This window comes from Zootoca vivipara, chromosome 3, assembly GCF_965207765.1.
Source record: "Zootoca vivipara chromosome 3, rZooViv2.hap1.1, whole genome shotgun sequence".
Classification (NCBI taxonomy): Eukaryota; Metazoa; Chordata; class Lepidosauria; order Squamata; family Lacertidae; genus Zootoca; species Zootoca vivipara.
This window is the reverse complement of record NC_142586.1, coordinates 28,030,836-28,053,997: the sequence shown is the minus strand read 5'-3', so window position 1 is coordinate 28,053,997 and position 23,162 is coordinate 28,030,836. Positions and strand designations below refer to the sequence as shown.

The following is a 23,162-nucleotide window of genomic DNA, read 5'->3' as shown; positions in this document are numbered from 1 at the left end:
ACCACTGAGCCGTTTGGGCTTGCTGATCGGAAGGTTAGCGGTTCGAATCCCTGTGACGGAGTGAGCTCCCGTTGCTCTGTCCCAGCTCCTGCCAACCTAGCAGTTTGAAAGCACACCAGTGCAAGTAGATAAATAGGTACTGCTGTGGCAGGAAGGTAAATAGCGTTACTGTGCGCTCTGGTTTCCATCACGGTGTTCTGTTGCGCCAGAAGCGGTTTAGTCATGCTGGCCACGTGACCTGGAAATCTGCCTGTGGACAAATGCCAGCTCCATTGGCCTGAAAGCGAGATGGGACTTCCGGCCGATCGCGCGGCAATGGCGGGTGCCGTTCTCCTCGGCTGAGGGGAACGTGTGCTTCCGAGGCAACCCCGTAGTCGCCTTTGACTGGACTCAAACCTCCAGGGGTCCTTTACCTTTACCTATTCATGGGTTAATAATGAGACCCGTGTGTATAGGGCAGTCAACTAATAATAAAGCCTTCACAAATTGAATTTAGTTAAATATGCACAATTTTGTTTATTGAAGAGATTAGGACAAAAAACATTAAACCAAATACAAGACAAAGCACCAGAGGCAGTAAAATCCCACCATGCACATCACCAATCTTTCCTCCTACAAGTTTATAAAATAATAAACATTGCCGTTGTGTTTGTTTTTTTAAAAAAAGAACTCCCTCAACACAGCACCATCTTCAGAGTGTAAAAACATTACTCCTTTATATTCTTAAGATACCAAAATAGAACCAAGGCAGGTCAGCTGCAGCTCTGTCTCTTGATAAGGAACTGTGGAATTATCAACTTGAGAGTGGGATCGAAACCTTCCCTGCAAGAGCAGGTGATTAGCATCCATACGTCAAATGCCAAGTACGCACATGCCACATAACTATAATTAAGCACAAAATTCAAGTAACATTTACATACTACAGAGTCCACGTGTACCTATCCAAAAAACATGACCACTTCACAAAAAACGCATACAGGCAGTAACATCAGAACAACTGAGGTACTGGAAACACAAATATTTATGCCAAGAGATTTCTGTTTTGTTTGTTTTCTTGTGTGTGTGTGTCCCCCCCCCAACACCCCCTCAATATCATACAGCAATATAAAAAGCAGTAATAAAAATCATTTGCCAGTCTAAATCAAAATGAAAGCTCTCTAAGGAAGGTGCTGGCGTTGGGTGGGCGGGCTAAAATAATAGTAAAAAATAAAGTATTATCATTTAGGGACAGGAATACCTGAAGAGCAAAAACAGAAGTGTGTTAACTACAGCATGTAACATGTCACCCCCAAGTCAACCCGTAATTAAGTACTGGCTTAATTCATCACAACTGTGACAGTTTAATCAATAAATAAGTCTTGACAATACAAAAAGGTGCATATTACTGTGTACTTTTTAGGAGACAGATCTGTGTCGTGGTAATATTCAGCTTATTAATAGATCAATGAGAAGAAAATTTAAAACAGTATCCTGTTTAGAAAACAAAAACAAGAAAACCAAAGTCATTGCCTTTCCACAAAGTAAGTGATGGGGGGCCTTTTCCCCTTCAAATATAAAGAGCTCTTCTGATCACGTTCAGGGGTGTCAGAGGAAAATTTGTTTACAGGATTAGGGGTTCGCCCTTTTTCTTCTTTAGGTGATGCAAAGGTGGCCTTCCCCAAATAACATGGTCAAAATTTATATGCAGTATAGTGGAAGCCAGTGTTTCCAATCCCGGTTAAGAAGAAAAAAACACAACCCCAAATATGGACAATCCCCCCCCCCCGTTGTTGTCAGTTTTGCTAATAAAATAGTCAAATACGTCTGAACATCTGGATTGTAACTGCTTCCTGCCACAAAGCCATTTGACCAAAATAATAATCATAATAATAATCAAACTAACCCTGAACAACTTGTGAGTTTTCCTCCCTTCAAGGGATGTGGAAAAGAACGTTTTAAATGTTAATCCCTCCTGGCCCAAAATAAAATAAGGAATCTAGGAGAAATGTGAACTTTAGAACAACCTATCAAAAGACATGGTTTAGCACCCACTTCTCGTGTGTTCCTTTTTGTGCACTACCCATAGCTGCCAAGTTATCCCTTATTTTAAGGGATTTCCCCTTATGCTGAATAGGCTTCCTCGCGAGAAAAGGGAAAACTTGGCAGCTATGGCACTACCCCCCGCCCGCCCGCTGAAAATGAATCTCACTTGTAACTATTAAACATCAGATTGGGGGGGGGGGAGAGAATAATCCAGGAAAACAAAGAATAAAATAATAGCTAATTGTACCTTCCCTGAATAATGGCTGAAGTTAAATATCTAACAGTGCGATGCCAAGATGCAAGTTGAGGCAAAAGTTTCTATTTACTGGGAACTGTAAATACATGAACGAAACGGAATCAGGAGTGGATTAGTGGCTGCACTGGAACTTGGGATGCGTAGTGTCCTTGGCTCCATAAAGATGAGAAGCTACAGTCTCTCTGTGTGCTGCCGCCTCCTTTATTTTCTATGTCAATCTAACTGAATAGCAACGATTCCTCCCATCTAAACCATCCACATGCTACATCTGCGGTGTTAGCTCATTTATTGGGCGTTCCTTCGTCAACCAGGGAAAAAAAGAACTCCAGGTTGTCTCTCTCTCTCTCTCTCTCTCTCTCGCTATTAAGCCAGGCTGAGACACAGATATAATTCTGCACGGCCAGAAAGGACTCCCTTCATGTTGTCCCTTCCTGGCCATGCAGCACCCAAAACACTAGTCCCCGCCGCTCAGTTAAAGAACGGGTCCGAGTCCTCTTCCATGTTGACGTCAGGCACCAGCTGATCCGTTGCTTCCTTAGCACCATATCCTGAATTAGACACATTAAAATCTGTAGAAAACCAAGGGTGGTCCAGAATTTCCTGTGAAGTCAGCCTTTCTGAGGGCTCCCGGCGCAGAATGCTACGTATAAGGCATTTCGCCTTGGGGGATAGAGTCTCTGGAATGCTGAACTGCCCGCGGCGGATCTTGCTGAAGAGAGAGCTAGGCTCAATGTCATGAAAGGGATAGCGTCCAACGAGCATGGTGTACAGCATGACTCCTAGACTCCACACGTCGGCCGCCTTGCCAGAGTAGCTGCCGTTTGTGTTCAAGATCTCTGGGCTCACATAGGCGGGGCATCCATGCTTATCGGAAAGGGAGTCGTCGTTCCCTCGCAAAATGTAAGCGTCTTCGAGGCTCTCCAATTTTACTCTAGTCCTGTAGGGCAAGAAGAGACAGGCCACGGTTAGACTCACTGACAAAATACCCACGCAGTTGCCTTGTTGCGCAAAGACAAAGGACATTCAAGAATGCTCACAATTGTTTTCAATTCTTAGCAGAGAGATAATGTGTACATGGACATCAGCGTCCGAAATTCTCGAGGCACTGGGAAACGACCCAGGTATTTCCCAAAATGCCAGAAGCTGGTCCGGCAAATGAATATCCAGGGAGTTTAAGATAAAAGTAAAGGGACCCCTGACCATTAGGTCCAGTCGTGACCGACTCTGAGGTTGCGGCGCTCATCTCACTTTATTGGCCGAGGGAGCCGGCGTACAGCTTCCAGGTCATGTGGCCAGCATGACAAAGCCGCTTCTGGCGAACCAGAGCAGCACACAGAAACACCGTTTACCTTCCCGCTGTAGCGGTACCTATTTATCTACCTGCACTTTGACATGCCTTCGAACTGCTAGGTTGGCAGGAGGGAGTTTAAGATAGGGACTGACTATTTCAGAAATGTCCTTTCACACATCTCATTGGACTTGTTGGAAAACAGAACCCCAGTGGTTTTTACTTTATAAAACTGACAGCTTGGAGAGAACTACATAAGCCAAGCCAAGCCCCATCATGTCCATTATTATTATTATTAAGAACAACATTTGAGGTGCTTCATAAACACAGCTAAAGACCACACAGAAAAGATACCAATGTAACCCATAACCCAGTAAGTTTTCCCTCCAAGGCATGGTTTTCCCATTAGACACAATCCCCATTTCTCAAGTTTAAGGTATTTGTTTCATTTTGGTATATAGACATGCCTTAGAAGTCAACCAGACTCTCACACTTAAGTACAGAAAATGAACACAAGTGATGCAAAGTCATGTGTTTGCTTAGCACAGCAACTGGCCTCTGCTGTAGCCTGACATCTGATGGGAGGGTGTTCCACAGGGCGGGTGCCACTACCGAGAAGGCCCTCTGCCTGGTTCCCTGCAACGTGGCTTCTCGCAATGAGGGAACCACCAGAAGGCCCTCGCCACTGGACCTCAGTGTCCGGGCAGAACGATGGGGGTGGAGACGCTCCTTCAGAAAGTAGTACCTTGGGTTGAGAACTTTACCTCAGGATGAGAACAGAAATCATGCGGCGGTGGCTCAGCAGGCCCCATTAGCTAAAGTGGTACCTCAGGTTAAGAACGGTTTCAGGTTAAGAACGGAGCTCCAGAACGAATTAAGTTTGTAACCAGAAGTACCACTGTACTTTGCTTTCACTTCCACACCATTCTTCTATAACTTGACTATTTCCAGAAACAACTGTTTGCTTTTTTAAAAACACCAGCAAAAGCTGCCCTTGATTGCTTTGTCTCTCTTGGAGGGCTGGTTCACGTTTACGATCTAGAAACACTATGTGCACAATGGACACCTAGCCTTATGTGTGTGTGTTACCCAGCAACACACAACGGGAGATATATGGCCTATTTCCATTGTTCGCCCCGCTTCCAAACATAGGTGGAAGGTTTGCAGAAATCCAGGCCAACGTAAGTGCAGCTGTGGCCGCACGTTGAGTCGCACATTTTGCTCGATGTACAACAGTGCTGCCAGAGTACTGCACATGCACCCATTTCCAAATGGGCAACACATGGACCAGCTAAAAAGTGAAACCCAGGGAAAAAACACAGTGATAAACTATTACAGGGCATAGTCGCTATCTCTTTAGCTGCAGTCAGGCACAACTTGCCTGAAGGATGAACAACCAGAGGCAAGCAAGATTTGAAGCATATAGCCTTGACTTCCCATTTTTAATCAAGGCATACTTAAAAACATGCTCGCAGCTTCTCTTTTAAGTCTGCCTCCCTCGCTGATTGTTTTGCAGATAACAGCTTAGTACACATCTGGTTACAGAGGCATTTGGCAGGGGTTTGGGAATGAATATGACCATTTCAGACGCTGCGGCTGAATTGTGGATCTAATGTGATTTTTAACGATGCTTAAATTAATGGCTTTATGCTTTTTATTATGTATGCTCTCCTCCCTGAGATCTTCCTTGATATGGGGAGTTTTACAGATGCAAACCAAGAGAGCTAGAAACTCAGATACGGTATATAAGCTAGGCGCCAAATGGCTCCTTAAAACCAGGGTTACAGTCGCCAAAACGGAACACCTGTTTGGCGTTTTGGGGCCAGACGGCTTGGAAGTTGCATTTTTCAACACAACCTTTCGTTTCCTGAAATTATTTTCGATTGTGCAGATTAAATGTAATGGGTAGAATACTACAGGATACACGTTGTTGGTGTGTGAAAACATGTACCTCCAGATGGTCGCAAGTGGCTGATAGCCAGGTGCAAAATGTGCCTGGAACCTGGCAGATTTCAAACGCTGGACACAAAACAATGACTTTCCTCCAGGTGATCTTCTCAGAAGCACACACCATTTACATCTCACGTACAATCTGAGGGGGCAGCGGAAAGGTCCTGTGCTATATCACTGAGCTATACTTCTTCTCCATGCCTGAGACCTGCGGAAGCATATTTCTTTCTCAGTCCCCACAACTGACGTTCCCATACAGTTCTAGCTCAAGTTCAGCGTATGTTAAATCCCTACCACCAAGTGACGCCAGCTTTATCCTAGTCAGATCCACCCCAGCAACAGATCTTTTATCAATATAGGAGGGTTGGGTTGTTTGGGTCTCTGGAACGAAATATAGAAAACACAGAAATTCTGAAGAATATAGAAGCTGCCTTTCCTTTGTACACCCTGTTAACTTAAGCGTGTGTCGTGCTGAATATGCATACAAGGTATTTGCTTTATTCTGTTCATCTCCTGGCAATTTATGTATTCATCATCCCCACCCTTTTGCCAACCCTGCTTTCCCTCGGTTATCTCTGCTGTTGTGTCAGTCAACATGCAATGCCCATAACTGCCACAGATAAGAAACCAGAAAGCAGCGTGCTTTTTGTCCTTGCCTTTCCAAAAGATTTATGCACTTCCCATGTCTCATATTCTTCTGTTTATTCTTCAGCAGAGAATCTGACATTGGAGGGGCCAGGAACCCTCCCCACCTCAACTATCGTCTCCCTTCCTGAGATATCCGTTGCTTAATGGACTCCAGGTTTTTCAGAACAAAAGGGTGTCCTTTTGTTACATGTCGGACTCCTGCCACAAAGACTGGAATACCAATCTTGGCTTTGTTTGATTCTCAGCACACGCACACACACCAACCTTTTCTATACTGTACTGAAGAATCAAGGACCTGCAGACACAGGAAAGCAGATTTTCTTTAAACCAGGCCACTGAACAACAGCTGGCCTTTATCTGCCTGTTCCACTATAATCTCTCGCAGGATAAAGCAAAGGAGGAGGAGGAGGAGGAGGAGCCATGCTTTCATCCTGCTGAATGGATTGGACCAGAGCAAATACACCATGGATCAATGTCTGGGTAGCTTTTTACACACAGAAGGGGGGGCGCTTCGTTTGTTCATAAAACTGATTACGGGGAAAGTACAAGAACCCTAAAATTATTTAGCACAGACAATTGCTACCCTAGCGCATCCGAAGAGTAAGAGAAACAAAAGGATGACACATTATGATTAGGAACTGTGGCATTGTCCATAATTTTGGTTGGCTTGGCATCACAATCTCAAATGCAGGGAAAGAGGGAAAGCCCAGGACAATGAATTGTCACCTCTCTCCCAAGTCTGTAGAAGTGAACGCCAGTGGGTGGTTCTTTGCCTCTAGCACATGGCAGAAAATTGGGGGGGCGGGGGGAGAGGGAGGGAAACACGTCATTTCCAAACTATCTGCAATGTATAAAGAATAAGCCACATTGTGCCATGCACCCAGGGTAGGTGCAGACAGCGGTGACCAGGGTTACATTTATGACCAGGGTTATATTTATGGCATTGCCTGCAATGCTCTTTTGTGAACCCAGCTGCTAAGCAAAGTGCCGCACGCAGAAGGGACAAACTCCAATGGATATTTCAAGCAGCAAGTTGCCAGCATCCTGTTTTAGATTAGAATCTAGATTTAGAGTCGGAATGGGGGAAAAAAAAGAATATTCTCCTAACCCTAGCTTCCATTTTTTAAAGACATCCTGTGAACCAATTGTTTTGCTGTTTCCCTCAGCCATGGGAATGGTTGCACTGAAATTAGTTAGATAAATAGGAGCTTCCACACAGCTAGATAAGATCCGCTTTATAAAACTTACTATATAATGCAAAGCCTTCTGTCAGAGCCAGTGTAATTAGAGTATATCATTTCAGTTCGGAAGAGGAGATAGAAGAGGCACTTGGGCAGACAGCATTATGCAGCTCTCAGATCACTGACAGAACCCTGCATTAGTCTAATGCTTAAAAAAAAAGAAAAAGCAAGCTTGAATCATTGCTATTTAAAAAGGGGAAGCTATTCTGCCTGTGAATGCTTTCCCATTACTGGTGAATGAAACCACAGAAGTGCAATCAGAGGGCAGCAAATAGCACTCAGACGGGAAATGCGTCTTTGTCCCCATAGAAACCGTCAGGGAAGCCCATGAAAAACAATACCATTCTGAATTTCTTATCAATATGCCATTCATTACTCGAGTACATTCAGCCTTGGCCCTTTTGCAATGTAACAAAACCTGATCAATTAAGCCTTTTCCAGAAGGACCTTCAAAGTAAACTCCTGAGCTAGCATCCGTTTCTGGCAAACAATCAGCATGTCCTACACATTTTCCCCCCTCTACGGCGGTTCACATTATTCTTCCCTGATGAATCCGAGGGTTACAAAAGAGATTCTGATGCACAGGGAAACCCTATCCTTGAAATGAAACCCACTGAGCACAATGCCATTGCTCCACTCACCCAGCATGCTGGCAGAGCACTATGCAACATTAGTAGTGGGTAACCGCGCAAGCAGAACAATGCACTTGATCTGGAAAGAGCCTACGCCTTGAGTCTCTGCCAGGGCTAAGGAGACCACACGGTGACCCTGCAGGCACGGTAACGAAGGGACACGATGGGTTGAGAACTTGCAGCTCTTTAGATGTTGTTGGATTCCACCTCCCATCAACCCCCGTCAGCATGGTCAAGGGTGAGGGGAACTGTGGTCCAACAACACATCTGAAGAACCACAGGTCCCTTCAACCCTGGAGCTGGAGTTAGTCAGGATCTGATGGTGCTACATGGCTGGGACCCCACCAGGGGTGGTGGAACGTTATGTTTTCAAAATGAAGCAACGTGACTTTACAAACCCCTAAACAAGTCAGTGGGGGTCATCACAATGGGAGGGCAGGATTCAAACAAAGGAGTCAATCGGAGCATGTCACAAGGGGTATGTGGAATCACATCGAGTTCCAGAGCATGGAACTACAACATCCTTGCCACTATGTGCATTCACAGTCCTGTAGACCTGCTGGGTCTTTGGCAATGTGGCACTTTGGAAAGGGGGAGTAAAAAATAAGGAGCAGATGCAAGACTTGATTTCTCAAACCCTTACACGTATCATGTCTTGAGATGCCAGGCACCAACACTCATCAGGATTATCAACTCCACTGCTGCATCTTTTGTTACTCAATATAAGCAAATAATAATGATCCATGAGTAGATGTTGAAATCCAAAAAGGGTAGTCTAAACTCTGATGCCAAACGAAGTTGCATAACAGTTCCCTTTCTGTTATTTGATAAATGAGAGTTATTGCCCAAAGAAGACAAATAAAAAAAACCCTCCCACAATCTTTCTACACATGGGCAAGTTCAAAAATCATGAGAAAAAAGTGGGGTGCTTCTGGGATGAAAACTGACCTCTTCTTTCACCTGCCACAGCAAAGATGATCCTCCATTTGACCTTGTGACTTTCTTCTCGGTTCTGAGTTAATGAAGACTATCATCCTCAATAATTACATAAACAAGGCTTCTCAGCATGTGTGCACCTCAAGGGGGGAGAGTTACACAAGAAAGCAAGAGGGAATAGTACAGAAATCAAAGTGGACAAAGGAAAGAAACCGGAATACAAAAGAAAATGGAACACCACTCAATTTTTACCGGCGAGATCTGCAGAACCATGAAACCAACTGACGTCGCCTTGCAGAGGATGGTTTGCATATGGTAAAAGCCGTAAAAGGATGCAATTTGATTTAAAACTAAATGCAGATCTTTATTTCCCCCTCCTCCAACATTCTATCCAAGCTCTAAGCATGCTTGTGGTTGGTCTTCCAAATGGTGAATTTCAGCCAGACCCACAAACCAGGCAAAGAGTGCTGGTACAAACAGTGGATCAGGGAGCAGCAAAATCGGGTACAGGTGGCAAAGCCTATTGGGGGCAACTTCAGCAAAATACCATTCTAGTTGATACCCCACATGCACACAATTCCAGCTCAAAACCAACCACAGAGGAACTGTAATCTGGGCTGTCAGAGACTCCGATGAACCTGTTCTCCTGCTGTGATGCCATGAAACATTCCCATCCCCGTCTGCACTTGCAATTAACTAAAATTAAAAATGGGCGACATCCTGGTACACTATACATTAAGTGCAATGTGTAGCTTGGTGCACAGATCCCTGGAAATTTCATATTGGCATCTAAGGCAGGGATACCCAACACTGTGGGTCTCAGATATTGTCAGACCACATCGGCCCAAGCTAGCAAGGGTCCAATGGTCAACGATGGTGGGAATTTTAGTCCAGCGACCTCTGGAGAGCAGCACACCTGCTACCCTGATCTAAGAATCTGGAATATATGCTCAGTCTTGTCTGTGTTGGGCCGACACTTAACAGATCAGTGCTGCCACCTGATGTTGACAACTAGGACAAATTCAGTGTGAAAAGAGTATGGGACTCCCACCCCCCCACCCCGGAACCTCTGCAACCAGGAGTCTATCTAATTGCAAACTCTACAGCCTCAGTTCCCCAAGTGGAAAAAGCAACAGCCTACCACACAGGGTTTCTGAGATGAAGCATGCTACAAAAGCTGCAGAGCATTTTGTGACCTAGCATGACTGCAGAAACCCATCGCCGATGTTGCGATCGTTCCGGAACCAATAAATTCATAAGCTCAGCCTTAACGGTCCTACACAGGGGCCTCCCATAATTCCTCCATGCCCCCCCTTTAGCATTGCTCAAAAGGTTACTAGCTCCAACTGTAAATCACTGTAAATCAGCTGGCTGCAATAAAGGGTGATAGGCGGTTAAAAAACCAGAGTCATTCATTGCTCTGAGAAATCTTACTACACTTGGCAACCAGTAAGGAATGTAACAGCTTGTGTCTCTGGTCACATTTTTGTGGGCTGAGTTTCCTTTCGCTGAATTGTCAAATAAAAAAAACCAAAACAAAACAGAGCAAAAACCTGAAAGGATCTACCCAAGCAACTACAGGAAGGTATAGCTAGAAAGCAATACAGTAGGACTGTGAATACCCATTAGCTAAGCCTTAGGTCCAGCTGCTAAGGGGAAGGGCAGTGGGAGAGCAACCCAGCTTCAGTCCCCAGCATCTCCAAGGAGGTGGGACTGTCCCCTGCTTGGAATCCTGGAGACTTGCTGCCAGTCCAGTGCAGACAATGCTCCACTAGATGGACCAATGGTATTACTTGGTACAAGGCCACTTCCTATGTGCCACAGTGGCACAATACCTACTTTCCTGCAAGCCAGTTGTATCTCGCTGCTGTCTTCCCTGGAGGTCCAGGTACCATGAGCATCAGAAGGAATCATACCTACACAACTATTCAATCTAGGCATGACTGTGCCAATAGGAAGTAACTCCTATGCCACTGCTGCTGCTACAGCGATATGCTATTTGATCAGCTTAGGTCTTGCTAGGACTGACTCTTGCCTTTGCAGATTTTGGTTGTAATGCAAATCCTAGCTAAACAAGGTAAGCAGGTGGGATTAGGTAATCAAAGCATGCAGACCAACATAACTACATGCAGACCTAGTAGGCATTCATGTACCACACTGGCTTTTTAAACTATTGGGACTGATGTTTAGATTAGCACAAAACGCAAAGGAAAGTCGGGTTCTTTCTCAACTCTCATCTAGAGACAAATCTCTTACTATGCAAGGAAATTCAGAAGTAAACAGAATGCCTTAAGTCTCAATATTTTAAAAATGATCCCAACCTTGTTAACAAGACTGATTAACGAGCACAAACTTTTTCAGTGTCAAATATTGTGACAGCTAATATTTTGAATATAATTGAAGATTTAATACCCTCCAAACATTAATAATTTTCTGGCAAGAAAAATAAATCTATCACTCAAAGCAAGCTCTGTACCTAGGCAGCGTTTTAGCTCTAGACTCTTATAATTTAAAAGAACATAAAAGTTATTTTATGCAAGACCCACAGATTGATCCTTAGCAACAGACTTGAAAGATAGATGGGACCATGCCTTTGTGCTTTGGCTCCGACATCAAATGATTTGCATCCATTTTGCTGCGACAACTCCATCCACACAAGAGATCTAGGTGTTGCCATTTCGAGCACACAATACTGTAGGCAAAGTTGTATGCACTGCCCATTGGCTTCTCGGGCAGTTCCCAACAATCAACGGAATGACTAAAAGCATCTAGGGCATATTTGCTGCATAGCAGCCTATTGAAGCTTCCATTCAGGTAATAAACAAACCTCAATTCTTGCATCATAAAGCACTCAAAGTCTTTACCCATAGCGCAGAAAATGTAAAGCTGGGGAACTGCACCTCCAAGCATTAAGGATCATAATTTATACACTTGTACAAGGAGTCTATGAGCATCCTGTTGGTAACAGTTGGTAACAGTGCTCCTGAGCCACACAACAGCTAAGAACTAGGGAGAATCAAGGAAGACAAAGTACTACCAACAAGCAACCATGAGAGTACAAGATCACAGGAATATAGAAAGGAAATAAGGAATGTGTAACAACAGGGAAAGCAAACCAAACGCCAGTCCATAGCTGCCAAGTTCTCCCTTTTTTAAAGGGAAATTCCCTTATGCTGAATAGGCTTCCTCGCGAGAAAAGGGAAAACTTGGCAGCTATGCGCCAGTCACAAAAGGGAGCATGCTCTCTACACACACTGACCTATAAGATTCATTGGATGAAAATGGGGAGGGGGTGTTTAAATGGAAGGGGGGGTTGGTTCCACGTAAGTATTCCAGTTCAGGCTTTAGGGCACATGCCCCAACCAGACTTCCCAAATTCATAGTTGGGACAAGGTGTGCAAGGAAAAATACCCCACAGCCGCTGCATGAAGGTAGCTATTTATCAACTGATCTAAGTCTCCTAAGTTAAATCAAGTTCCATGTTCCACTACAGGGGAACATAGGGAACTGTATTCAAAATCCTTCTCATTCCAACCAAGACCTCAGTTACTCTATTGTAGGCGCAGGGGTGGGGAGAAACCAGCACATTAAAAGCAATGCGGGAGGGGGACGCAGGTGGCGCTGTGGTCTAAACCACCGATCCTCTTGGGCTTGCTGTTCGTAAGGTCAGCAGTTCGAATCCGTGTGACAGGGAGAGCTCCCGTTGCTCTGCCCCAGCTCCTGCCAGCCTAGCAGTTCAAAAGCACACCAGTGCGAGTAGATAAATAGGTATCGCTGTGGCGGGAAGGTAAACGGAGTTTCCGTGTGCTCTGGTTTCCGTCATGGTGTCCCGTTGTGCCAGAAGTGGTTTAGTCATGCTGGCCATATGACCTGGAAAAGCTGTCTGGGGACAGATGCCAGCTCCCTTGGCCTGAAAGCGAGATGAGCGCCTCAACCTCATAGTCGAATTCGACCGGGCTTAACCATCCAAGGGTCCTTTACCTTTACCAAACAATGCATTTCGCCTTCCTCTCTAACAACGCACCATTCAAGCTGCATCAGTTTACAGAACCTGGCAACAAATACTGTTGCCTGGCAGACAGCTGAAACACAAAATAACCCCCCTCCCCCCAAAAAATATCTTTATAGATGTTTGAGTTCTAAATCAATAGTACTTTGAATACAATCAAAAGTTCCTTCCACGTCACCCAGGAAATATGGTGAAGAAGCTTGAACATCACAGCCTGAGAAGGCAGTCTAACTAATTGAGTTTGCAGTTAACATGTCCTATTACTAACCACCACCAATTTTATTCTGCCAAATCCATATTGCCAGCTAGGAATTGGGCATTTTGCAGTATTTGGAAAATGGGAAGCAAAGAAGAAAGACTTGCCTGTGTGCGCACAGGGTTGTGTGTGTGTGTGTGTGTAACACAACAGGTAAATGATCTGCCTACTCTTAAAAGCTGTCAATGTGTTGGCAAAAGAAAAGAAGCTGACCTTTCCTGGCTTCCTTGGTAGGCGGGGAAACAGTCAAAAAGTGTGAGAGCGTTTTTAACGTTCATCCAGCGATGGCAAAGAAAAGGAAAGCTGAACACCCTCATCAGTCAGTCAAACTCACTGGCCAGTTTTTTTCCTTTGTAGATACCAATTATTGTGGTTTCAGGAATGTACTGTTGCACGCTTCACATTTGAAGAAGACTTTATGAAACATGCTAAGGAGGTTTAGGTAATGCAGGAAAAATTCTAACTCTCAAGGGGGAAAAATATTTTGCAGGTCACCCTGAAGACTGAGCAAATTTTTGTTTCTGGTCCTCATTGTTCTGGTGCTACATTTCCTGTTGTGCCTGCCATCTCCAGACCGTGGCATTTACCTGATGTGATGTAAGTACCCCAGAAAACTGATAAAAGCAGGAAAGGAATTCCAAACATCATCAGCCCCAAATGCACTGATTAGCAGAGGCTCACTCTTGCTTGCTTGCTTATGCTGCCAAGAAGGAAAGGTAAAACACCCCCTTTGCCTTATCCAGTCATCCCAAGCATCTAAAAACCCGGCTGTATTTACAGGACATCACACAAGGAACATGTCTTTCCCTTCCACTGCCTCCTCCAGTCTCCTTACCTCCGCGGATATTATTAGCAAGCTTAAGAAACCAGCTTAACATGTGTTAATTCATTACATTAACAAAGAATTACCAAAGGTCCCTTCAAGTCAAGCTTAATGCATTGCAAACTGGCATATGCGTGTGTGTTTTAGAACCTCTGCTCCAAAAGTGACATCTCCACAAAATGCTTTAAAACACAACCACAGCTTTTTGCAGGTGAGGAGGAAGTAAATGAATGGAGAGAGGAAACCCTCTCTTGATTTATTTATTTCCACCCACCCGTACACAGCTATTATTGCAGCCTTCCTCAGCTTTGGTAAGGAGGCAGGTAAGCAGCCCCAAGACAGGTAAGCAGCTCCCCACACCTTGTACAGGGGTGGGCGGCAGTTCCGAGGATTCCTGGCTTTGCACGTTTTTGGGTTTTATGCGTGGACCCCCGAACTGAACACTCGCATAAGAGTACTAAAAGAACCCGGACATCCCGTTTAGAAAAGAACCAGCACCTGTCCTAGCTATACAGACCAGTATGAGGTCTGTTAAGTGATTCGCCACATTTTTCCCTAAATGAGAAGGCACACTCTTTGCCTCTAGTTTCCATGTTCCCACCTGTAACCAACAGAGGCAGCCTTTTGGGCCACTTGGAGCAAGATTCACTGCAAGGCAGAAGTGAGTCCCAGACAAACTTTTCAGTGGGTAGGGTAGGTTGGGGTTTACGACACCATGGCAACAAGGGCTTATTGCTCCAAAAATCAGAATATAGATTAAGCAGTAGCCAAATCGGGGAGGGTGAGGGGGGGTAAAACACCCTTTATTCTTCCCTTCTTCTTTTTATTTATCTTATAAACTCATCCATTGCTTTTCTACTCAAAGCAATCTCTCACAGTAACTGCCCAAAAAAAACACAAAAAAAACCACACCTTTTCCCAGGAATAAAATGAATGGAAACTACAACTCCACAGTTCAAAAGATACGTTTGTGAGTGTAGAGTGTGAGTGTGAGTGTGTGCTCGTGCGGAGGAGCATTAACTTGGTTTAAAGAGGAAAATTACAAGTTAACTTGTACAGATTCTAGTTTATGAGGAACATTGTGTGTGTGTGTGTGCGTGCGCGCATGAATGTATGTGTGCAATTCCATTACAATCTCAATCTCATGTTTCTCTCATGGAACTCATCACCGTACAGACAGATTCTCACAAGGTCTCCCATCCAGGCACTGACCACACCTAGACCTGCTTAGCTTCAGCTACATGGTGGCGGCTTCACCCCAGGGGCCAGAAGGAAACAAGGTAGACTAACCACCACCTGCTCCCTCCTAGATCTTCCGTCAAAACTGGCAGGAATGTTTCCTCTACTTCCAACATGGGGCTAACAGTACGAACCTTCAGAAAACAACCCCTTTCAAAACTGCACCCCTGGCACACTCATGGGTGGATTCCAAAGGGCCGGGAGGGAAGGGAGAAATCCCTTACCTTTCTTCATCCTTGAAGATGAATTTCCGCAGCTTGAGATCCCGCAGCACCAGCCCACCGTCGTGACAGTGCGCCACAGCAGACGCTATCTGATAGAACAGCTTGGCCGCTTCCTCCTCCTTCAGCTTCTTGCAGGTACGAACAAAGGAATGCATGTCCCCATAGCTCCTCTCAAAGAACACATACGCTTTCGTCTCCCCGAGAATGATTTCAGTGATTTGGTTGATGTTGTCGTGAGGGGGCAGGCAGAAGCAGGGCGCGAGCAACTCTTGGTAGCAGCCGATATCAAACACCTAGAGATGCAATTGGCAATAAAAACGGAAGGGTTAGAGATGGAAAGGAAACAGGCTGTAGCAAAGGCACACCGATTTAAAAACTAATAAAGCCCCCTCTGCATATTACAAAAGCAAAGATGTCAAAATTGCAAACTGGCGTTTCTGTTTCAGCAGACTATGCCCTGAGCGGTGCGGTCTGGAAGTGTTTTCTTCCTTTTGAAAACTAAATGAGAGTTTCCACCCCAACACACACTCCAGCCAGCCTAAGTAAATTATATCAGCAAGAGAAAGGAAAGTGGATGGCTTAATTTCCTGACTGATAAGAGGGGAGAAAAATAAATAGGCTTATTTTAAAAGGGAACATCCGGTTCTTTGTAAACAAAAAAATTCAACGACAGCTCAGAATCTATGAAAATTCTGATTCTGGATGGCCAATGCAGTTACAGCAAAGGGGAGGGGAGGGAAGTACTGTATCATGCTTCAAAACACTTAGGGTTCCCCCACTCTTGTTTTGCTTTTATGCATTGCCTCTGAGGGGCTGTCCAATCTGTCCACCCACCCATACCACCAATGGATCCAGCACCCATTTAGTTGTGATTCCATTTATTTGTGATTCCTGCTTTGCAAGGGGTTGGACTAGATGACCCTTGGGATCCCTTCCAACTCCTCAATTCTATGTTTCTATGCATTTACATCCCACCTTTTTTGCTTCCCAAGGAGCTCAAGGTGCCAAACATAGTTCTCCCACTCAAGAACCCTGCGAAGTAGGTTAAGTTGAGAGGCAGTGATTGGTCCAAGGTTACCCAGTGAGCTTTCAAGGCCAAGAGAGGATTTGATCCCTTGCCTCCCAGGTCCTAGTCCTACAATCTCGCCACTACACCACACTGGCTCCATATCTGAATGAAAACTCTGCCATAGGTTTAAAAAAGTAAGCATAGCATGCTACATTTCTTTAAAAGGGCCATACTCTCTTGCAAACCAGAGTTGTTGTTTTCTTTAAAAAAAACTTTTATTATTATTTTTATCACTCATACAAAAGGGTTACTGACATAATTTACCTTTCTCTTCTTATATGTGATAATTGCACTCTCAGTTGTCTCGCAATTTCCCCCTTCCCTCTGTATTCCCATTTTATTTTTAAAAAACCAGGGTTGAGGCACCGGATATTGTTGGACTCCGACTCCCATCAGCCCCAGCCACCATGGGCTAAATGGTCAAAAATTATGGGAATTGTAATCTAGCAACACCCGGAGGGCCACAGGTTCCCACCCAACTTGCAAACCAAGTTGTGCTACTACCACGGCCTTCTTCTGGTTATCAGAGGGGTAAGTCAACATGGTGCCCTTCAGACTTCAATTCCCATGACGCCTGACCACTGGCCATGCTGCCTGGGCTTGGCAAAAGTTGTAGTTCTGTAGGGCACAGCCTTGTTTGCCATTTCTACGCACCACCTTCTTTTCCCAAAGCCTGGATAGCTCAGTTGGTTAGAGAATGTGGTGCTGATACTGCTGAGGTTGCAGGTTCGATTCCCAAGGCTCTCAAATTCCTTCCTCCCCTCTCCAATATGCAGGCAAGGGCCTCTTCCATCCCCAGGCACCAACTTAGGCTGGCAGAGTCTATCCCATTCCCCACTTCTTGCCTATCCCCATGCTCTTCAACCCTAGGTCCCCAACGGTTCTTGGGCTACACCTTCCATCTTCCATGACAACTGGCTAAGCTGGCTGAAGAGAATGGGCGTTGTAGTCCAACAACAGCAAGGGACCCAAGGTTGAAGAACGCTAGACCGCCACATAGGAATTTGGAGCTGAGATACAGAAAACAGCACTTCACCAAGACCTCCCTTGCTGTTTCACATAAGGAAGGAGTTAAAGAGGCCTTTGGTGACGTCTCAGAGTTGAGTGTCTGAAATGCTAAAAAAAAAATGAGGGAAGGACTCTGTGTTTCTGTTGCTAAGCAACAGGAAACACAAGGTTTCGGTTGCTGTTCACACGGTGATGGGGCGGGCGGTTGTTAAGATGAGGCAAAACGGATAGCCTTTCACTTGTGATGGCTTGCACAGGAGAAAATGCTGGGAGATGTTTAACAGGGAAGCTTAGGTGAAAATGCAATGATGGCAAACATATGAGACGTCACTTTGGGGGGGGGGCTGAGCCCCCTGGGCTGCAAGTTCCCTACCCATAAGACTAGGAAAATCTTCTAATGGACTTGCAAACTTGTATTTGCTTTTTAATTTTTGTGGAGTTTTTTTAGTGCATCTTTTTAAGCAGAACGAGTGCCTCTCTAACCTTGCAGGCACATCCACCTTGTGTTCTCGTGAATGAAATGGTAAGGAATCGCCAAGCATGCTGGGAAACTCAAGTATATATATAAAAAATGTTCCACTAATCCAGCGATTATGAATGAATCAGTGCTTGAGACATTTGGATTCCAGGCAATCGGAACGTTTCATTGAGAATAACGGGTGCACTGCAGTATGAAGGCATAACCAGTGTGTGACACAAAGGCTTTCATTATTCGCAAAGTCTGCGAGCTTCTGATCCATTTGTCCCCTTGGTAATGAAGGTCAGGAAGTTACAGTGTCAGATTAATGCTGAAGAACGCAGGCCAACCATATTGCGCAACGTAAGGATAAATGACTGTGGCTCACCACTTGCTCTTTCTATAGCTTGTAGCTTAGCAATTCAGAAATTAATTTAAGGCACGCAAAACCTGTCTTGAAGCCATTCTCTTATGCTACCTGCAGCAGCATCCCATGCGTGTCCATTCAGAACTAAGTCTCACCCAATTCAATGGGTCTTGCTCCTAGGTAAACAGGCAGAGGACTGCAGCAGGTTAAGAAACTCTCTAGCAAGTTTCTATAAATAAGTGCAAGCTTCGGCATTCCAATGAACCGCCACAGCTCTTCCTGTTATTCCTGACGTGTGGCAAGAGAAAAGCTCTTTTACTCGGGCCTGTTGACCGGTTAACTACATATCTGTAAAAGGCATTGCAGGTGATGTTTGTTTTTGTTCTTAGCCTGCTCCAGATGTCTTTCTTTCAGGGGAACCCATCAATGATACCAGAAGCTGTGGGAACAGAGATACATTCCCACCACCACTGCAGCCTCCTTGTGAAATATTGCAGCACATCACCTGCATAGTATTATTTGTCTACTCTGAAGTCCTGCTGAATCCAATGAGCCTGACTCCTAGGTAACCAGGATCAGGACTGCAGCCATGACCACCTTCTAAGTACTATAAAAACGTGTGGCCCTCAGCCAAGCAAAATGTTTCCCCTTAACAGGCAAATTTCCCCCCTAACAGCCATGGGTTTTTTTGTTTTAAAAAAATGTCATTCTGACTGGCTTCCCAAAAGCTTATCTTTGTTGTTCTTTATAATGCAAAGTCAGGACATGCAACTTTATAGGTAGCCCAGTTTAGCTCTTTCCAGCAGCGAGATTTGGATTTTAGAATGGCATTTTGCATACTCGGGGGGGTTGCAGCCAAATTAAATTAAGCCTCATCAGCCCCCCTTTGTTATCTGGCCCTTAACAGGGGTGGGGGGATCCACAAGCCTGTTTTTACTTAGACAAGAATCGGTTGATTACTATTATTATTATTAGCTGTTTACACAAGGGCACAATTTTTTCAGGAGCAGCCAAAGTGGCAGATTTTGTTTTGTTTTTTAAAGGCAAACATGAACTGTTACAATTTTACAAGTGAGGGGAACTGAAATGCTTTTTTAAAGGGAGGCGTTGAGCTTAGTTACGAAAAATGGTTGCCGGTGTCCTCAAAACATGAAAATTCCTAATACCGTACTTCCCCATCCTGAAGCTCAAAGACATCATAATGGACAAAGATGCTATTTCATATAGGAGTTCTGCTTCTGTACCAGAGTAATTTCCCATACCTTTAGAACACAATCGCAGGTGGTTTTGGATCGAATTTAACTACTAGATGTGTATGAAGAAGTTACTAGCTTCTGAAAATCTTCAAGCAGAGAAGGCAGCCCTGAGAGATTTGTGCATCTTCATAAAGATGTCATTCTTTGCATTTCATCTGCTCATTCTTTGGCTTTCATCTGCTCCTCCCACAAGAGGAGGCTGATAATATTTTGATTTGCATCTGTTTTGGACAAACTAATGCATGCATTTTAAATGATCTGCACCATCGCTCCACTTTCTGGTTCCTTGTGCAGTGGAAGTCCTTTGCAAGGTCAGAGGGGCTCTACCGGTACTATCCAAAATCAGATATAAACTGTGCAGAACTAAATCTTGATTAAGATTTAGGGTTCATGACTCACGGGTGGCCAGTATATTTTATACTGCCCTGAACAGAGAGCCCTTTGCGACGAACCAGGGGCTGCAATTTAATTTTTTCAGCACATATGAATCTAAATAAAAACATCCACCTGGTCTACAGTGACCAAAAAGCTTGGATTATTGAAGGGTGGTCCATGTGTCTATATCACAGCTTGCCGATTCAACACTAGGACTGCAGCTTGTTTGGGTTTTGTTTTCAAGCCCATAAAAATGCACATTTTGGGGGAAATATTCTTTAACTACAAAGGTGGTGTAGTGTGGCAATTTCCCCACACAGTCTTTGCAGGGGCTGCTCCAGGAGCAGAGCTCAAAGAGGGCAGCAGGGACAGTGAAAGAAAGAGTAACCACAGCAGTTTAGGAACAAAGGAAACAGTATCGCCTGTGAGCAAATGGGCGCCACTTGCCTCCATAGGAGAAGCATGTGGGCTTCCTTTTTTCCACACAGTTTACCTTCACCGGGGAGCTAAAGAGGCTACAAACCGAGAAGCCAGCAACCTACCAAATCTGAGCCCTGTTGTTGTTTTCTTCATGCTCTTCTAACAAAATAAGCATGCAAGTGTGCAAGGATTTGCTGTTGTTATTGTGATTTCCTGCTGAAACGTGGGCGATTGTGTTTGCAAACAATCCGTAGCAAGGAGGCTTGGTGCTCGGGTGCATTTTTTGGGGGAAAAGAACTCGGATCCACACCCCAATCCTCCACATGTCGCCTTGCAAGTAAAACTCCCTCCCTGTGGAATCAGGCTTCCTCCCAAGTAAGCTTACACAGTCTTGCACAGAGGCAAAGCTGCCAAGTTGCCAAGTTTGCATCCCAAACCTCCCAAGGGAAGTGAAATATCCTCGGAGGACCGGTTGAAAATTAGCAGGGGATTCCCTTTTGGGAAGTCAGAAAGGAAAGAGAGGAGGGAAATTAGATTATACGTATTTCCACCTATGTGGCCTTCAGAGCCTAACTCCCCTCCTCCTCCTCCTCTCCCCAAGTCTTTGGCTCTGGGCCACCATTATAACGTGGCCATTGTCTGGAAAGTTGCTGAGAGCCGTTTAAATTATGCAAGGGTTTTTTTCCCCCCGTTTGTTTTAATTAAACTTATCCCAGTGCTTAAATCAATGGTTCGCAGCCGCCCCCAACACACACAGCCCCCACCCCTGAGTACTTTCTAAAAATAAACTCGCTAGACAGAGAAAGGCTTAAAAAAAAAATAAAAAATCTCAGGGGGTGGGAGAAGAGAGGCAGGAAAGTTGTTACCTTGCAAACCAGCTCCTCCTCGCTGTGCAGATGCACGGCTCGAAAAATGTGATCTCCTTCCAGAGGCTCCAGCAGTAAGTATTTCCCGATGCAAGAAACGCAATGCGGCAAGTTGGGAGTCTCTGGCGGGCTGGGTGAGCCGAGGTTGGGGCTGAAACTCTGGCTGGACTCGGTGGGCCTTACAGAAGAGAGCTCTTCAAAATCCTGGGTTTTATTCCGAGGTCTTCCATAGCGTGCGATTGTGATGGGGGTTGACCTTTGTATGTTCATGGGGATGGAGAGAGCAAGCCCTCCAAAAAAGGTCCCCCCCCAAAATCACACACACAGATGCAGGCGGGAGCGAGCAGCAGCGCGCGCGCACACACACAACCGTTTTGGAGAGGGGGGTTTATTGTGAAGATCAGGCCTGCCGCAACGATGCCTTTGTGCTGTCGCCGGAAGAAAAGAAGGTGATTTCGGAGGGCAGGTTTCCGTGGGGTTAGTGTCCAGTTTATGTCGCCGAGAGAGGAAGCAGGAGGTGGGGGGCGCGGAGACGGGAGAGCGGGTGGTCAAGCCTAAGGGTTCTCCTCTCCCGGAGAAGCCCGGCACGTCGGGGAGCTTTTGCGCAAGAGAACAAAGTGACACAAACAAAGCCAAAGCGTGAGTCTTTCCAAAAACGTGGCCTCTCAGGAAATGCAACTGTGTGGTTGTTTTTTAAAGAAATAACAATGGAATGAACAAGTCGAGAACAGAGAGAGGTGATAATTGTTACTAGTATTTGGCTTCCTCTGCGCTCCTGCAAAATCCTCGCACGGCTGAAAAAGTGTTAAGTTCAGGTAACGCGCTGCAACCAGCCAGACGACTGGGTTCCCCCCCTTCTTTCCACCCCCAATCAATTTTTTTTCCTACGTTTTAACTGTAGATGGCGTCTGAAGCTTTTTCCCTGATAGCAAGGACTATCCAGATATGAAAAAAAAAACCACGAAGAGGGAGCATTTAACTTCAGAGGGTCAGCAAGGAGCTCCAACAACAAAAAGATGAAAAATATAATATATATATACAAATACACACAGAGAAAAATAGAAATACGCTATTTGGTCATCGATTTTTTTCCTCCTCTCCCCAAAACTCCTCTCTCTTTTTCTTTTCCTTTTGCGGGAGGGAAAATGTTCCTAAATTGAAAGGCACCGTCACCACCGGGAAAGAGAGAGGTGAGCGAAGATCCACGCGCCCGCGACGACGGCTCGCGTGTGCGCGCGCCCTCCCTCGCGTGCGTTTCCTTTGATCAGACAAAAAGTGCAATCAAGGACAGGCGCGGATCAATGCTCTTCCATTTCGCGTGGGGCTGCTTTGCTTATTTATCTCCAACAAGAGGGGGGGAGAAAATCCCTTCGGTTTTCAGCAAATCCTGGAGCGGTACGCGCCTGCAGCGGCGATGATGATGACGATGATGATGCAAAAGAAGCAGCAGCATGAAAGGCGAATACTTAACAATAGTAGCTCTGCAAAAGAGGAGACCTCCTTTCGCCGGTTTCCTCTTTGTCCCTCCTTTTGAGAGTCCTGAGATGCGGCGGAGATGCTGCGACTTTAAAGATGCACGTAGAATGTGTGTGTGTGTAGAATATATATATATATATGTATATATACTCAGTTATTTCAGGCGTCGATCCCTCTAATTCCTGGAGGTAGGAGGAGGAGGTAAGGAGAGAAAGGGATGGCCGAGCCAATCCCTTTCAGCAAGGCATCATCTCCCCACCATGTATTAATAGCTACTTACGTGCGCTGGGAATTCTCTCGCGCGCTGCTTTGCTGCCTCTCCACTTACTGGGTGTCACAAGCGG

The 23,162-nt window shown here is 45.2% G+C and overlaps 1 protein-coding gene and 1 long non-coding RNA gene across 2 annotated transcripts; one reads left to right on the top strand and one right to left on the bottom strand.

The window, feature by feature from the left end:
* Positions 1-491: 491 nt before the first annotated feature.
* TRIB2 (tribbles pseudokinase 2) lies at positions 492-22,246 on the bottom strand. Its single transcript, XM_035109828.3, has 3 exons — positions 21,343-22,246; positions 15,525-15,817; positions 492-3,215 (listed from the first exon to the last, which is right to left on the bottom strand). The coding sequence occupies exons 1-3, from the start codon at positions 21,610-21,612 to the stop codon at positions 2,747-2,749; spliced, it is 1,032 nt and encodes a 343-aa protein (XP_034965719.1). The 5' UTR covers positions 21,613-22,246; the 3' UTR covers positions 492-2,746.
* Positions 21,309-22,410, top strand: LOC148686199 (uncharacterized). Its single transcript, XR_015948888.1, has 2 exons — positions 21,309-21,416; positions 22,244-22,410. It is a non-coding gene; the product is annotated as an uncharacterized LOC148686199 (long non-coding RNA).
* Positions 22,411-23,162: the final 752 nt, after the last annotated feature.